This window comes from Etheostoma spectabile, chromosome 24, assembly GCF_008692095.1.
Source record: "Etheostoma spectabile isolate EspeVRDwgs_2016 chromosome 24, UIUC_Espe_1.0, whole genome shotgun sequence".
NCBI classification, from domain to species: domain Eukaryota; kingdom Metazoa; phylum Chordata; class Actinopteri; order Perciformes; family Percidae; genus Etheostoma; species Etheostoma spectabile.
Window position 1 is genome coordinate 7,728,441 of NC_045756.1, and position 17,048 is coordinate 7,745,488.

The 17,048-nt window shown below is 39.8% G+C and overlaps 2 protein-coding genes across 2 annotated transcripts in view; one reads left to right on the forward strand and one right to left on the reverse strand.

Moving 5' to 3' along the window:
* The window catches only part of als2b (alsin Rho guanine nucleotide exchange factor ALS2 b), a 90,412-nt gene that overhangs the window by 4,763 nt on the left and 68,601 nt on the right, over nucleotides 1-17,048 (forward strand). The window contains exon 2 of the mRNA XM_032506474.1: nucleotides 10,043-10,240. The gene's annotated coding sequence lies outside the window, so the exon portion shown is untranslated. The remainder of the gene's footprint in view (nucleotides 1-10,042; nucleotides 10,241-17,048) is intronic.
* On the reverse strand, nucleotides 9,111-15,996 carry LOC116674030 (neuronal acetylcholine receptor subunit alpha-2). Its single transcript, XM_032506518.1, has 4 exons — nucleotides 15,790-15,996; nucleotides 12,973-13,475; nucleotides 10,648-11,113; nucleotides 9,111-10,154 (listed from the first exon to the last, which is right to left on the reverse strand). Exons 1-4 carry the CDS (start codon nucleotides 15,979-15,981, stop codon nucleotides 10,029-10,031), a joined length of 1,287 nt encoding a protein of 428 aa, XP_032362409.1. The 5' UTR covers nucleotides 15,982-15,996; the 3' UTR covers nucleotides 9,111-10,028.

The following is a 17,048-nucleotide window of genomic DNA, read 5'->3' on the forward strand; positions in this document are numbered from 1 at the left end:
TAAAGTTAATAAGTTAGTGTTACATAGTGTTGAAAACGTCAAAAGTGACAAACATTGAAAAAAGGGACAAAAACGTAAGAAAAGTTAAAAACATCGATAAAAAGCGTCAAAGTGATGATTTTCAATTTTGACAGGAAGACAACACAAGGGTTAGGACCCTTTAGGCTACTGTAACACTTTTGTTGTCTTCCCATGAAAATCAACACTTTTGTTGAGGCTTTTTCTTCTTCTTGATGTTTGTAACTATTTCTAACGTTTTTGTCCCTCATTTCATCACTTTTGATGCTTTTGTTCGATGTTTGTCACACTATTAATTTCAGTTTTTCAGTTATTTTTGGAATTTATGGTCAAACAAACCTCATTTATAGGAAATTAAACCTAATGTTTGAAAGTAAAAATTAGGATTATTTAAACTACAATTAAAGGAATGGATGATGATGGATAATCACAGACTGGAATATTTCAACTTTTACTCAATACTATTTCAAAAACACTTTAATGTTTTTTCAAATGCTATAAAATTGAATAAGACTCCCCAAAATTAATGAAAGTAGAGACTTGTACTTGCCAAAGAGCGTTGTGTGGAATCAATCATGTTTTTTGGGGGAATTAAAAAGAACACTGATATAGAAAAACGGGTCAATTTGACCCGAGGACAACATGAGGGTTATGTAAAATACCAAACTATAAATAAAAAATACTCCGTTGCAAGTAAAAGTCCTGCATTGAAAGTGTCACTTAAGTAAAAGTATTATCATGAAAATGTACTTAAAGTATTACAGGTAAAAGTACTCAAAGCAAAACTGTAGCTGTAAAATCAGATTTATTATGTGTAAAGTAACTAAAGCTGTCAGATGAATGTAGTGGAGTAAAAAGTAGAATATTTCTCTCTGAGATGTAGCGGAGTAGAAGTAGAAAGGGGTATGAAAAGAAAAGACTCAAGTCAAGTACAAGTACCTCAACTATTGTAGGCTACTACCTAAGTACCGTGCTTGAGTAAATGTACTTAGTTACATTCCACCACTGTGTATATATAGCAGAGAAATATAAACATCAAAGCATAAATATCATTATTGATCATAACTGAAACATTGCAAGTCTCCATATATGATAGAAATATATTTATAGTGATCCTACAGTACATGAGCTTAAAAAAAATCAATATTGTCACTCTGAACTCATTAGGGGACATAATGCAGACAATGCTGTCTTAAACTACATTTACCAACATTTTAAATGGCAGAGAACAACTAAATAATGTTACAGTATGAATATGAATGACATAAACTCACCAAAAAATCTAAAGAATCTTAAATACGTTGGAAAGTGTATTGAAACCTTGCCTTGTTCAACAGTTCCGACCTTTTTTACAGGCAGACTGTGTCTCTGTGTGAGGGGGTCCCTGACGAAGGAATATTAATAGGATCGTAATGTTTTAGCAGAGATGTTTTAAAAAGTTTATGGATCTATTGGCAGTGTGCCGTGTACAGATGTGAGACTGTTGTGTAATTGTGGTTCGGGATGCACGGATGCTGTTGCACCAAAGATGATTCCCCTGCAAACCCTACGGAAGAGGCCTGGGGCCTTTAAAGTAAAACAAAGACTTGACTTTTTCTCAGAATTCTGAATAAAACTGTCCAAATGTAGAGTTTTTTGTATTGTATTCTGACTTTTTTCCTCAGAATTTTGAGTTGTTTTTTACTTAAAAACAAGAATCCCTTATAATTCTGAGGGGAAAAAAGTCAGAATCTACTTTTTTAACTTTAAAAACAAATATAAAGAGAATTCTGAGTTTTTGTTTTAAAATTTAAAAAAACCCCACATAATTCAGAGAAAGTCAGAATACAACAAAAAAAAAAACTAAAATGTGACTGAGTTTTTTTGTCATTTTCTTTTAAAGTAAAAAATAAAACCCATCAAAAGTCAGAATTTTGGCTTTGAAGTCGAACACATTTTCCACACGTGGCCCTAATCCTCTTCCGTACAACCCCCCCTGCCACTCTGAGGTGAATCTGTAAACCTGAAATTGATTGGTGGCCATGACTCTTAAATAGTCCTGTTGAGTTGACTAATAAGGTCCCTGAAGTCTCAACGCGATAGGAATTACTAAAACATTTACAGAATCCAACAAAGCAGACTGTTCATGGGGGATAAAAAAAGGGGCGCAAAGGTTGAAATCTCTAAAAATATTTAATTTGGGCCCAAGACTCATCTTGGGACAAACCTGTTTCATTTAAAGGAAACAGATTGATGTTTTTTTTTCTCAACCTGGACACTATTTTCCTATTAGGAACAGCAATCTTTGACATTTGTCCAGTATTAAACGGGGACCCTGTAACCGGAAGCCACAGACCGGGCTGCAATGTAAAAATTGCTTTATTTGCAGCTGACAGGCTCAGATTAATATTCTGTCTGACAACATTATGGAAAGGATCCCTACAGAGATAGACCTTTTTATAACCACTTTAAGACCTTTCTGTTTGACCAGAAACCGCTCTGAGGTCGCTAGCTCTAAACCCACCAGACTATATTTAAATGAACAATACTTTTAGCGTGTATAGAGCCAACATATTTTCGCATGTAAATCGGTAAACTATGTTTATTTCAACAAAAAATAGAGTTGTGATGGTTAGAAAAGTGGCAAGATGACCCAAAACGACATTATTTATAGTTTTATTTTGGTTCTGTCGACTTTGAATGAAGTGTATTTTAAGATGCTAAAATGGTGTTTCTTTACATGGTGGATTTAGCAAACACAATTTCCAGATGTTTTTATGTTTAAAAAAAAAGGTTGACTTACGTTGTAGATTGTTTCTCCGCTGCCGACTGGACCAATGTCAAACATTGTTGTTCCCATCAGTCACTTAGACCCAAACACATAGGAAAATAGGGTACAGGTTAAAAATAAAATGGTCCTAAAATCACTGGTTTTGGTATCAGCTGTTCCTCCGAGTTGTTGACAAAGCGTAGTGAGTGCATCCCACATAGTGTCGACCTACTGGAAATGACGAGGAGCAAAGTGTCTTCCTGTAACGATGATGTAGTGAAACAAAGCAACGGGCTGGAACCTGTTCTGCTGCTCCTAAAAAATGACTTTTCCTCTTCTTGGATGATGTGAAATCACAAAGTTTTCCTCTAGTTCAATGAACCAAAACATGCTGTGTAAGGGGCGATTTCTTTATCAAATTAGTAGCCCCCAAGTACCAATTCACTCCCCAACCCTGGCCATGTATGGTAAGGGTTAGGTTCCAAGTTCAGATGTTTTGAAGTGATGGTGTCTGATTTACTTCTCCACACTCCACAAATATCTGTGTATGAACAGGTATGTGTCGTCACCTTCCTAAAATAATCGCCTAAGTCATTTTTTCACGTTTTTCAGAAAACACAAAAAACTGAACCAAATACTGAACATATTTTGAGTTAGGCAGTTAAACTAAAGGCATTGAATCACATGACCTGTTCAACTGAGAATGTAGGAAATTTTACCAGAGGTGGCCAGCACCATGAGGAGATGATTTAGGCAAGAAAATACTTTTTGTCAAAAGATGACTTAGGCGATTATTTTAGGAAGGTGACAATGTATATTTGAACAGCAATGTGACTCACAGTTGTATTTCTGCTTATTTACATTTCAGATTGTATTATGGGACCTTAGTCTGTGCTCCGACAGCTAACGTAGTGATCAACATAGTTAGTGTAGCTATTCACAAAGCCATTAGCGTAAATTATTCCTTTGTATGACAGAATTTCAAATAACACAAAATGTTCTGTATTTTTAGTATAGCTACACACCGAATTTCTGTTTTTGTTTTCGGGAAAAAGTCGGGGTAATAAGTTGCCAGAACCGTTTCTGTTACTTTTACGGTTTTTTTTTTAAGAGTGCATAGTTGGTGTGTTAGCTACAGTAGACAACGGTGTATTGTATGATTTTACCTCGCAGAACACGGAAGTTGCTGGTCTACTGCTGCCTTGATCGGTTAGTTTGTTTGTTAGTGTTATAGTGTGACTTTGAGGTTTAAAAAACTAACAAATAGGGCTGTGTACCTAATTTTAATACTTTTTAATAGTGTTCATTTTGTCAACTATTTTTAAAGTTTTATTCAAAGGACCAGCCGGCGGTTGCCTAGTTTTGTAGGATACCATACGCAGTGGCGTGCACACATTTCCGTACTAAATTTCACATGAGAACATGTTGGTATTATATGAAACCACTTCAAAACATCTGAACTTCCCCTTTAACACCATGTTCCACCCAGGTGGTTGACAGCTTGCCGAATAGTTCATTAGAAAGTCCCAGTAATTAGCATTTTGTCTTAACTGACTGACTGTTGAATGTCTCTCACATGGACTGTTATCTAATGCTGCGTTCACGTCAAAACGGAAAAAGGAACGAGGAGATGTTGCTGCAGCTTGATGCCAACAAAATAACTAAATTCTTAATATTGAATGATAAACTGTAGCATGTTCCTCCTTTTCTTTAATAAGGTGTGTTCTGAGTTTAATTTGGTCATCATTAAATATCTCGGAATGCTACATATGTAATAACCGCAGTGCGGGCAGACATTGAAGTTTTTTTTCGCAGTCTAAAGAACATTTGCGACGTGAACGTGGCATCCTTGTTCCCTGCAGTAAACCGTGACGCTGTGTTCAACATTGCATGACAGCCACGATTCAGACAATGGAAATGATGCGTTATAGTGTGTACAGTTACAGCCGAGATACAGCGAGACCAAACAATGTGTTACATGCCAAAATGGGAAAGTAAAAAGAAAGTATTTTTGGTAATAAACTCTTTATAATTGAACTTGTATGTTGCCGGGCTCGTATTTTGCTTCCTGAAGCTTTTAACCCTCGTGTTGTCTTCCCGCCAACCTGCACATTTTTGTTTGAAAAGAATTTCAAATGAAATCTTTTATCAACATTTTTTGTCGTCTTTTTCGACCCTTTTGTATCTTTCCCGTGATGTTTTTGTCACTTTTTCAGCGTTTGTCGCCTTTTTCTGAGCCTTTTGAAATGTTTTTTTTTCCCTAAATTTTTAAAGCATATTTTTTATATTTATCACTTATTTTTAACATTTTTGTCACTTTTTTACATTTGTTCACATTTTAGTCACTATTTATTATTTGTTTTTTTGTTTTTTTTCATTTGTCACACATAAGTTCTTTTATCAATTATTTTTTTCTCCAAATGCTATAAAATTTACAAAAAAACAAATTCAATGAAGGTAGTGAACTGATTATTTATTTAACTTGTGAGGAGCGTTGTTGGGAACCAGCCACGTTTTTTGGACAATTTGAAAGAAAGAAATCCAAATTTCTGACATAGAAACTTTTTGCAAACTAGAGCACTATTGACATTACAGAGCTTCGTAGTTTCTCTCTGTTTGTCTGTTATGATCATTGTTGTTACTACCGCGTTGCATTGTGGGGTTGGAGTACGGTCCCGGATTGCATATTGTAACATTTTACCTGAAATAGTACGCACTTCATTTACTGTTAGTTTTATACTAAGGTTTCCGACTCTAAAAAAATCTCACAAACTATTTTAGCTACTGAATAGCACGGTAGTGTGGGATTTGGAACGCAACTAGAGCAATTTCTTTTTTTTCCCCCTCACCCAGAATGCATCTCTGGTGTGTAGCCAGACCTGGCGATGCGAGAGTAATCCGCCACTGAAAATAGTTCCCAACAAATCCACTATTTCCTGTTTGTTTGATTACAAAAAACTACCAATGAGCAGCTGTTTTGGAAATTGCACATCATGCGATTAAAGACACTTTTGCCCTGTGACATTCATATTTATTTTTGACCTGGACTGACAATTTTTGGAAGTAAGTGATGTAAGAGTTGTAGAGTTTTGAAAAGCCTTAAACCTTAAACCTCAGCATCTGGTGACGTAATTGTGTTGTTGGTATTATCTACAGCCTTGCCAACCCCCATAGGTATTCTTTATAACGATGATTTTGTGGACTTAAACCCTTTCTCCTTCATAGTTTGTGTTCCCAAATGTGGTGCAAACCCAGGCCAGTTTTATTTCTTCTGTCTCCAGAATTGGAACTGCTGACAGAGCGTTGGAGCTTACATCTGTTCATGTGTTTCTTTACCCTTCTTGTCTGTCCTTATGTGGGTGGCCATGAGCAGGAGTTCATGTTTTATCTGTGTGTTCTCCAGGATGCTAATCCCCCACACTCCCATACTCGCCGTCCAAGCGGAGTAGCTACCGTCACGTTCCCCTGCTTGGCAGAAGCTATGGACGCTGAGAACAAAAAGCAGCAGCGACATGCTTTGAAATCCATCCAGTCGTGTGGTTATTGTTGACAGCACAAACCTTTTTGTCTGGCCGCGTGTTCTCTATTCAGTTTACGATTCTCTATTCAGTGTTCAGTTTTAAACAGATTTCCCTAACATTAGTTATTTGTAGTCATTTGAGTCCCCACTAAAATACTATGATATTGCAGTTTAAAAATAAAGTTGTTTCATTACAACAAAACATCAGAATATATAAAAGTTCTGATAAATAAAATGTATAAAAACTTAAGATGTGAAACTGAAACTTAAGTTTGTGAAACTTTGAACAAAAACACAATAATCAGTGTTGTCAACAAGGACATTGTAGAGCCGTCCTCTGGTGGACAGACTGTGCAACGCCATCACTAACAGGGACGTTGTAGTAGAGCGTTCGGGGGACAGACTGTGCAACGCCATCACTAACAGGGACGTTGTAGAGCGTCTCTGGGGGACAGACTATGCAACGCCATCACTAACAGGGACGTTGTAGAGCGCCCTTGGTGGACAGACTATGCAACGCCATCACTAACAGGGACGTTGTAGAGCGTCCTCTGGTGGACAGACTTGCAACGCCATCACTAACAGGGACGTTGTTAGAGCCGTCTCGGTGGACAGGGGATATTGCAACGCCATCACTAACAGGGACGTTGTAGAGCGCCCTCTGGTGGACAGACTATGCAATGCCAAATATTCATTTATCGGCCATTATAAATGCCGATACCGATAGTTTGGGAAATGCATAATATCGGCCGATAATATCGACCCACCAATAATATCGGTCTGGCTCTAGTAGTTTTACAGTATTTAAGCTAAGTTTTTCAGAGATGGCGCAGCTGCGGGTCAACGTTGAAATGAGAGAAATCTGCTCAGATATGTTTTCTGTGTAGGTGGCAGTGAAGCTCGGATTCCCTTTACTGCTGTCATAGCCAATTATATCACACACACACACATACACACACACACGTATAGAGGAATTCACATGGGATTCAACAGATTCTGAGGCTAATCGGACTGTGACAGACAGGATAAATCGTCCTTTCAAATGGCGTTTTTTGTAAGAATTGTATTTTTCATTCAGTGAAATTAGCAGGCCAGTGTGAACCCAAACCAAGGCAGACATGCATGGCTTCATTTTCTGCCATTTTCCAGCACAAAGCGTTTATACAAAAAAGAAATTAAAAGACTTGAGATCAAGATCTAAAGACGAGCAGTGTGAAGTCGTTAAGAAGGAGAGTTGAAGAAATGGCAGAAAGCAGATGCAGAGTTTAGTACTGTAATGACAGCTGTTTGACGCAGTGTGTCATTAGCGTGTTAAATTACACGCCTGACCTCTGTATTCCGGAGGGCGGCTCCCCTCTCCCAGAGGATGCTGGGAGTTGACGTAAATAAACAAAAAATCAGCCCGACCCCACGTCGGTCTGTCACTACTTTTCAGAGAAGGGAATTTGTCTGGATCACGCCTCAAATGTCAATCTCAGATTTATAGGAAGAGGATTGGAATTTATGATTTATGCCAAGAGGGCATTTATACGGAGCCCCGGAGGTCACATAGAGGAAAAAAAAACATGTACTGGGGACAAACACTTTTGCGAGATCTTGACTTTGTTTTGAGATCTCGAGTTTTATTTACGAGAACTTGACTTTGATATGGAGAGAAAAAAAACGGATTTAAAAAAAAAAAAAAACTTATTGAAATTTGTCTCTCTGTCTGTTTCTGTCCGTTTCTGTTTGTCTGTCTGTTTCCCTCTGTCTGTCTCTGTCTGTCTATGTCTCTCTGTCCCTGTCTCTCTGTCTGTCTCTGACCCTCTCTGTCTCTTGATCTGTTGCTGTCTCTTTGTCTGTCTCTGTCCCTCTCTGTCTGTCTATCTCTGTGTCCCGTTTGGTACTTATGTGTTGTTGGGGACCCCCGTTGAAAACATAGATGGCTCCCCTCTAGCGGTTGTTCCCAGTAAAGAATTTCAACCCAGAGAGAACATGGTGGCATGAATTAGTGGACATTGCCCTCTAGTGGTTGTCCCCGGGGTGATTTCACATTCAGCTGTGTGACTAGTCCGGCCATCACTAGACCTATCTATCTATCTATCCATCCATCCATCCATCTATCCATCTATCTATCTATCTATCTATCTATCTATCCATCTATCCATCTATCTATCTATCTATCTATCTATCTATCTATCTATCTATCTATCTATCTATCTATATACATAGAAGTCCCGGTTCGGTTCAGACATCACGGTTTGGTACGAGTTTGGTTCAATGGAGGGGAAAGCAAAACAAAAATGCAGAAGGAAATGTTTTTATTATTGTGCATGTCTCAGGCAACAAAATCCAGACACACACAGAATAAGTACCCAAAGAAACTTGTTTGGAAGTACTTAGATTCCAGCTTTAATTACTTTTTGTGCATTATCAAGATGTTGTACTCAGCGGAGACACTTGTAGCAACAATGTACAAGGTTAAAAACGTCCGTAGAAATACGGACACATACTCTCCGGTGTTTCTTTTATATGTGTTTGTCACTTATTTGGATGTTTATTCTGAAGGTTTTGTGGCTTATTTTGATGTAATTGTCTCCTATTTTGACGTTTTGGTCACTTATTTTTGACGTTTGTTTTTGTCTCTTATTTTGACGTTTTTTTCCTTTTATTTTGACATTTTATTGATTATTTTGATGTTTTTGTTGATTATTTTGTCGTATTTGTCTCTTATTTAGAAGTTGTTGTTTTGTCTATTATTTTGATGTTTTTTTCTTTTATTTTGACGCTTTTTTGTCCTTATTTTGACGTTTTTTTAGGTCATTTTGACATTTTTCTCTCCTATTTTGCCTTTTTTCTTTTTTAAAAAGTTTTGGTCTCTTATTTAGACGTTTTTTAGCTAATTTTGACCTTTTCTCTCCTATTTTGACATTTTGGTCTCTTTAAAAAAAAGTTTTGGTCTGTTATTTTGACAGTTTTTTGTTCTCTTATTTTGACGGTTATTTCTTTCATTTTTATGTTTTTGTTGATTTAGATTTTTTCTCCCATATTTTGACATGTGTGTCGCTTATTTTGACGGTTATTTCTCTTACTTTGACGTTTTTGTTGATTTATTTAGATGTTTTTGTCACCTATTTTCCACTACCTGGGGGGGGACAATCGATTCCTAAATGCATTGCGATTCTCTCTAGAACAATTTGATTCCAATAAGTTAATAATCAATTGCTAAAAAAATATAATAATAATTGTCTCCACTGTCTTCAGGCATGTACAAATCAGAAAACAGAGTGACTGAAAGAGGATGGGAATATGGAGAACAAATTTTAAGTTTAGGCTAAAAAACTAATAAGGCTGTTGATCTACTTTATCATATATTATGATATTACTTTATATTACATGTGACCACGTCATGTTTCCTGTTCTCCACCTTTAAACATGACTGAGCCTCTGAGATGGAAGATCACTGTGAGAGAAGGTGACTGGGGAGAAGCGTTGTATGAAACCATCCTTGTTATTTTTGGTCAATTTGGTTGAAAGAAACCCAAAATTCTAGTAAAGTAAACTTTGAAAATGGGTCAAATTTGACCCAAGGACAACAGAAAGGTTATTGGATCATGACATGTTCATAATAAGAAGGAAATCAAGTGAAACTTTTGGTAAGAGTTTCTTCGAGAGTTTTGGTAACTGACTGATTCTTTACAGACCCTTTTATTATTATTTATTGGATGCGTTTGTTTTTCTTTTCTGATTTCCGGTTTGGTTCTAAAACATCCCAGAGAGCCACGGAGGCAGGAAGAGTCCGACGGTCCCCAGCAGACACACGATGATGAACATCCACAGAAAGATCCGGTCTACAACCATGGCGACGTACTTCCAGTCCTCCTTCACCTGCAGAGTCGGAGTAGACACAAAAAGGAGACCACCAGTGGAATGTAACTGATACACTTACTCCAGTACTCTATTTAAGCCCAAAGGTACTTGTACTTTACTTGAGTCTTTTCTTTTCATGCCACTTTCTACTTCTACTCTGCTACATTTCTGAGAGAAATATTCTTCTTATTACTCCACTACATTTATCTGACAGCTTTAGTTACTAGTTACTTTACACATTACGATTTCTGCACACAAAACACATGCAGTTTATAAAATCTGATGTTTTAGTACAAAGTAACCTAGCAACAATATAACGGCCTTTTTGATTTGTTTTGCTGCTGTTCTGATTGTGAATGAGGTCCTTTGTACTTTTTGGAACATGCTAACATTAGGTAATTAGTCAAAGAAAAGTTAGTTTAATTATGTTCTTCTTCTGTTTTGACTGACTCTCAAACTGGGTAATATAATACGGCGTACATATAAAAAAGAAAGGGACGTCGGCACTCACTGAGAAGTCTACATCCTCGGCTCTGAGATGCTCTGCGATGTAGGTCACCCCCTCCAGGGCCGACAGCACCGCCGGAGACAGGACAGAGGCAGGTGGGCTCTGGAATGAACCACGCTCCACAGGAGGGGTGTCCCAATCCAAGCCGAGTGAGGAGTGAGTCTGTGGGAGGAGGATGTAAGCTAGAGATGGAGGGAAAGAAGAAGAGAGGGGAGAAATCCTCGGTCGCCCGGCTACCTTCCCCCTAAACCTCCCCCCACGATCGGCGTTTGTGTAACCGTGGAGATTGCAGTAGTGGATTTCATCATCTTTAGCCGAGGAGTTGAGCTGGCGGCTCCTGCGGCGACCGTTCTCATCCTCCCGGTAACCATGGAGATGGATGTCAGACTCCTGAGTGATCCAGGTGGGCGGGCTGTGGGAGGGGCCTGGAGTCTGGAAGGGGAGGAGTCCATCAGTCAGGCGGCACCGCCTGAGACAACAAATACAACATATCAGTGAGCATTGTTTGTCCACAAAAACCCTTCTTTTTTATTCATAAGTTCTCAAACGTTGCTGTAAAAGAGCTTCACCTAATTAAAATACTTGCTATAACTAGGGATCCCAGTGTTTCCCCCAAACTTAGCTCGTTGCCAAGTGTCTTTTTTTTTTACAACGATTAATGTCGAGTCCAATAGTTTCTGAATAACAGAATCATGGACGTAATCATGAAATTGAGAATTTAAAAATGCTATAAAACAGATAGCTTAAAGTGCCCATAAAATGTTCATTTTCAGGTTCATAATTACATTTTGAGGTTGTACCAGAATAGGTTTACATGGTTTAATTTTCAAAAAAATATATATTTTTGTTTCACCCTGTGTGTTTTGTGTCTCTGTTTTAGCTCCAGAGTGAGACATCTCTCTTCTATACTATCTTTGTTGGGAGCTGCACATGCTCAGTAGCTCGGTAAGATCCCATCAGCTAGATAACTCTTTCTCCAGCTTTGGTCAGTCCAAGGCAGGATCAGCTGGGAGACTTCTTCTAGACCAGGACACTTGTGGAATACCTGCAGAACAGGTACAGTAAGTAGAACAGGGACAGGAAGTAGTTCTTTTGGAGATTATGGTCAACTAGTGGCTGTTGGAGCAGTGTTTTCCATTGAAAACAAGCTAGCATGCTACGGTTAGCCACCTTGTCTCTAGTGACGTAGAAAGCCGTGCAGATGTTGAACAGCTCACCCGGAGACTGAAGACCGAGGACATTCAGAAACCGGATCTCACTCAAAACAGCATGGATAGTATTTTTCCAAGTTTGTATGCGTGTGGAAGCACCAGAGACACAAAATAACACCCCAAATCCCAGAAAAAGTGTTTTTTTTTTTTTCATGATATGGGCACTTTAAAGCCGTACATTAAGTTTGTGCTAAAACCTTACTTGAGATTTGAAAATATGTCTACGTCTTAGTTTCTAACAGACACTGTAAGTGTAGTGTGTAAAAACGTCTTCAAAATACATTAAAAAAGTGGCTTAGGTCTGGTGGGGGGAAACTTAAGGCAGGAGGACCACTAGGCTTGCAGTACACTGAGGGAAACACTGGATTAAATCATGACGTGGATGTGAAAGGGATCAACGCAGTCTCATGACCCGGCTTGTAGGATATCATATGAAAATGTATGCACACTGATACTGTATGATATTTTACAAAAAATAGGCAACCGTTTGTTGACGTGACGCCAGATACAGAGCTCCTTGACAGTAAGTTGTAGCACCGGCAGTTGGTAGTTGGTGGGAAGGGGGACTGTTTGTTGGGAACAGGGCATCACGCTGTCAGTTGTTTTAGCGGATAATTCAATTAAATTCAATTTTATTTATAGTATCAATTTATAACAAGAGTTCTCTCGAGACACTATGATTTACAAGGACCCAACAGTTGTAGTAGTTGCCGGTTGGGGGGGCGCGATGCACAGTGGCAAAACAGTCAGTAAAATATAATGGAACAGTGACTAAAAAATAGCAATTTGTAGTAGTTCAGTAATGCAGGTCACAGCATGGCATTACATTACATTAAGTTTAGACAACAAAAAGTGAGCGTCTTGCAATTTGTGGAAAAGAAGAGGGGGGGGGATGTTTTGAAATGTTTTTGTTTCATTCACATACTCTTGTCACAGCGTAGGACCTCCCGGAATGCTGTGTGTACTAGCCAGACCCTGGAGGAAGGTCTGGCAAAGCGAGACTATCGTAACCTCAACATTTAAAGGGTTGCTTCGTAGGGCGGGTCGTTCCTAGAACTGCAGTGGGCTCCATTACTGCGCGTACAGTAAACCTGGTGGGCCTTCCCTGATTTCTCACCTTACAGGCCTCACACCATGTTTGGGACGCTTCATACACAGCCAGCGCGGCACCGCCGACAGGAACAGCCTCCGGACCCACCTGGGCATGGTGTGAGTCGCCGACGAGCGGTGGTGCACGTTCAGCACGAACACGGTGATGACGATGGACAGCGTGACAAAAATCATAGTGAAGAGCAGATACTCCCCGATGAGCGGTATGACCAGCGACGTGGAGGGGATGATCTCCGTGATGAGCAGCAGGAAGACGGTGAGCGACAGAAGCACGGAGATGCACAGCGTGATCTTCTCACCGCAGTCCGACGGGAGGTAGAAGACCAGGACGGTCAGGCAGGAGATGAGCAGGCAGGGGATGATGAGGTTGATGGTGTAGAACAGCGGGAGACGGCGGATAACAAAATAGTAGGTGATGTCCGGGTAGATCTCGTGGCAGCAGTCATACTTCTTGGTGTTGTAGGTGCCCACGGCGTTGACAATCGCCCACTCTCCGCTCTCCCAGTAATCCTAGAAATTAGATATTGTTTTTATTCAATTTTATTTATACCTAACCCTAACCCTGTCAAATCACAACATCAGTTATCTCAGGACCCTTTACAGATAGACCTAGTATATACCACACTCTATAATTTACAAAGACCCAACAATTTCACCCCCAAGGGCTAACAGAGGCGAGGAAAAACTTCCTTTAAACATGCAGACCTCGGACAGTCCCAGGCTCTTGGTGGGTGGCCATCTGCCGTCTGCCGCAGTTATACAGACATAATAATTATAGCAGTAGTATGATTAACAGTGGCAATTATAGTAACAATCAAGATAATACAACTATGACCAGAAATAATGGTAGTAGCAGTGCAGGGCGTGGAGCAGGACCACGTCAGCCACCCCAGTCCAAGGAAAACTGCGAGGCGAAAAAAAACATAAGGACTCCCGCTGTCGGTTCTAGGGATGAAAGTGTTTGTTCCAGGCTAAGCTAATGCAACAACTTTTGTAATGATTTTGTACAGACATTCATGGTCTAAAGAAGCTGAAACCTATCTGATAACGCGGCTGGATGGAATGCTTAAGGATCACCAAAGTTATTACAGTTAACAATAGTCTTGAGAGGAACATGAGTGTATTGTACCAATGTCCTGGCAATCCATTAGATATTTTTAAAGCGGTTCCAGGGACTTTGGTTTAAGAAGTTTTTTAATTTGAATCCCATTTTCTGCATTTCTTCATACATATATGGACTAGGGTGATACACCTTCTAGGAAATAATCAAGTTGACCAAAATGAACATATGCCAGAAAGAATAGTTGGCTACTAAACTATGTATAAGAACAAGATGTCTTATTTTCTTTATTGCTTAAAATAGGGGCCAATTGCCGAAACTTGTAATATCAAACTAATTTGAAAGTGGAGAGGACACAAACACGATTTTGAAAAGTGTACCCAATGGAAATTTGCCCTAGACTGAAATATCTCAACAACTTATGGTACATGGATTCTGTACGGACATTCTTACCTGATGGACCAACTCGGGATAACTGGATGAAATGCTAAAAGATCACCAACGTTATTATACTTCATCTTGAGAGGAACATGAATGGTTTGTACCAATTTCCTGACAATACATCAATTATTTGTCAAGATAGTTCCCTCAAAAGCACAAATGTGAACCTCAAGGTGGCGTCAGAGGAAAATGTCAGGCAAACAAAAGTTAGTAGACTTCATCTTTTAATATATATAAATAAATGAATGTCTGGACCAAATTTCATGGGAATCCATTCAATTGGAATCAAGAAATGTCAAGCAATACCAAAGTGGTGGACCAATTGAACAAAATGTCAGTAGGATTAGTTTACAGTACAGAACAGTAAGAAAGTGAAGCTCCAACCCAAAAATAAAGTGCTAAGCAGCATGTTGCTAAAAACTACTTTGTCAGGATAACCTGCAGTATAATTAACTTCTCTGCTTTGAAAGTCACAACACCTCTATTAAGAAATCCATGCGTTTTAAGCATGAGAAATCTTTATCATGATTAGGCGTTTAGTCTCTTGAAAAACAAATTCATGCATCTTGCTTTCCCCCAGACGTTAACGCTGCCACGAAACAGCAACGTGCTGAGAACTATTCTGTCAATTAAAATGAATGTAGTGGAGTAAAAAGTAGAAGATTTCTCTCTGAAATGTAGCAGAGTAGAAGTAGAAAGTGGCATGAAAAGAAAAGACTCAAGTAAAGTACAAGTACCTCAACATTTGGACTTAAGCACAGTACTGGAGTAAATGTACTTTTTACATTCAGAAGTTTTTCCAAATGTCTCCGGTTTAGGGGCTGGAAACGCCAGAGCAAGGAGGAATGAGAGGGGAAACACCAGAGCGGGGAATGAGAGGGAGAAACACCAGAGCAGGGGGGAATGAGGGGGAAAACCAGAGCAGGGGAAGAGAGGGGGAAACACCAGAGCAGGGGAATGAGAGGGGGAAACACCAGAGCAGGGGGAATGAGAGGGGGAAACACCCGAGCAGGGGAATGGAGGGGGAAAAACCAGAGCAGGGGAATGAGGGGGGGAAACACAGACAGGAGGAATGGAGGGGAAACACCAGAGGGGGAATGAGAGGGGAAAAACAGGCAGGGGGGATGAGAGGGGGAAACACCAGAGCAGGGGGAATGGAGGGAAACACCAGAGCAGGGGGAATGGAGGGGGAAAAACACCAGAGCAGGGGAATGAGAGGGGGAACACCGAGCAGGGAACGAGAGGGGGAAATGCCAGAACAGGGGGAATGAGAGGGAGAATAAGCCTTAATGGCACAAACTCCAAATTGAAAAGCAGAACAACCTTCAGGTTCACCGTGTTCTCAAAGGGCTCCAGGTCGATCTTGGCGCGGTCGTACGTCCAGGAGCCGAACTTCATCTTGCAGCTCTGCTGGTCGAACGGGAAGAAGGTGACGTCGATGGAGCAGGACGACTTGTAGATGGCCGGGGGCACCCAGCGGACACGGCCGGTGTGAAAGAGATGGGCCTTGGTCATGTGGGTGACAGCGAACTCTCCGTCTGCACTGGAAAAAGATGAAGGAAAAAAAAATAGCGCCGCTATCAGAACATCGCTATGATGATGCAGCTGTACGTTATGGCCTTTCTTAGAGTTCTTAGATCTAAAATAGCCATTACATTTTGCTCGTAACTTAAATTTAATAAGTCTGTCGTCCCTGTTTGCCTACTTATATTCTCAGTATGGGTTGACCCCCGCAATGTCTGCACAGAATATGGAAATACGTGACGGAAATTCCCTAAAACTTCTTTTACGTTTCATGGCGGCGTGCAACCAGGAACTGATTTCTAACTGCAATTCATTATTTATTCAGCAAATAACGCTGCTGTTGGTGTTTATCGCACAAGACGTTTATCGATTAAGAGAAAATCCGATGAGATCGAACCTACGAACTTTGTGTCAATATTCCTGAAATTCAGTCAAACTTTTGTGTTTTACATTCAATATAACTTAATTTGCATAACGTGTGGATGGAAACATGGCTACTGAGGATTTCAGTTCTTTTCTCCTGCATGGCAAGTTTCCATCTCATGTTTCAAACTCAAAAGGTGAATTAATAAACAGAGCTATATGTCCCCTGTTACACAGCCAGTGTTGAATAATTGATCACTGAATGTTAATGACGCCGTATTCATGATGCAAGCTCATTTACACAAATGCTGAAGGAGGAAAAAATTTAAGGATTAATACTTCCTCAGCGCCCTGAGGGCAGGAAACCAGACTTTGACTTAAAACCGTATGATGCAAGATCGCTGCACAGATGCAATAGAATAAGAGTTATTCAACAGGATCATATGCATGTATCTTCACAGGAATATGCAGAAACACTGTGGTACCATCAAGGTGTTTGGCTGCATATATAAGTGACCTTTCCTCCTCATACGCTCTTCAGCGGATGAGGACGTTGTTATGGATCAAGCGGGTAATTGATCACTACAGATAATTTCCAGCTCCACCTACAGAAATCAAAAGTCGGGTCTGTTCAAAGTGTGCTCTTTGTGTGTGTGTGTGTGTGTGTGTGTGTGTGTGTGTGTGTGTGTGTGTGT

Excerpts from the sequence above, each read along its gene's own strand:
- LOC116674030 (XM_032506518.1), bottom strand. The coding sequence starts at position 15,981 with ATGACCAAGGCCCATCTCTTTCACACCGGCCGTGTCCGCTGGGTGCCC. Across the intron at positions 11,114-12,972 it reads CATGGTGTGAGGCCTGTAAG|GCGGTGCCGCCTGACTGATG; the intron begins GTGAGAAATCAG and ends TTGTTGTCTCAG. Across the intron at positions 10,155-10,647 it reads CCGAGGATGTAGACTTCTCA|GTGAAGGAGGACTGGAAGTA; the intron begins GTGAGTGCCGAC and ends CCGACTCTGCAG.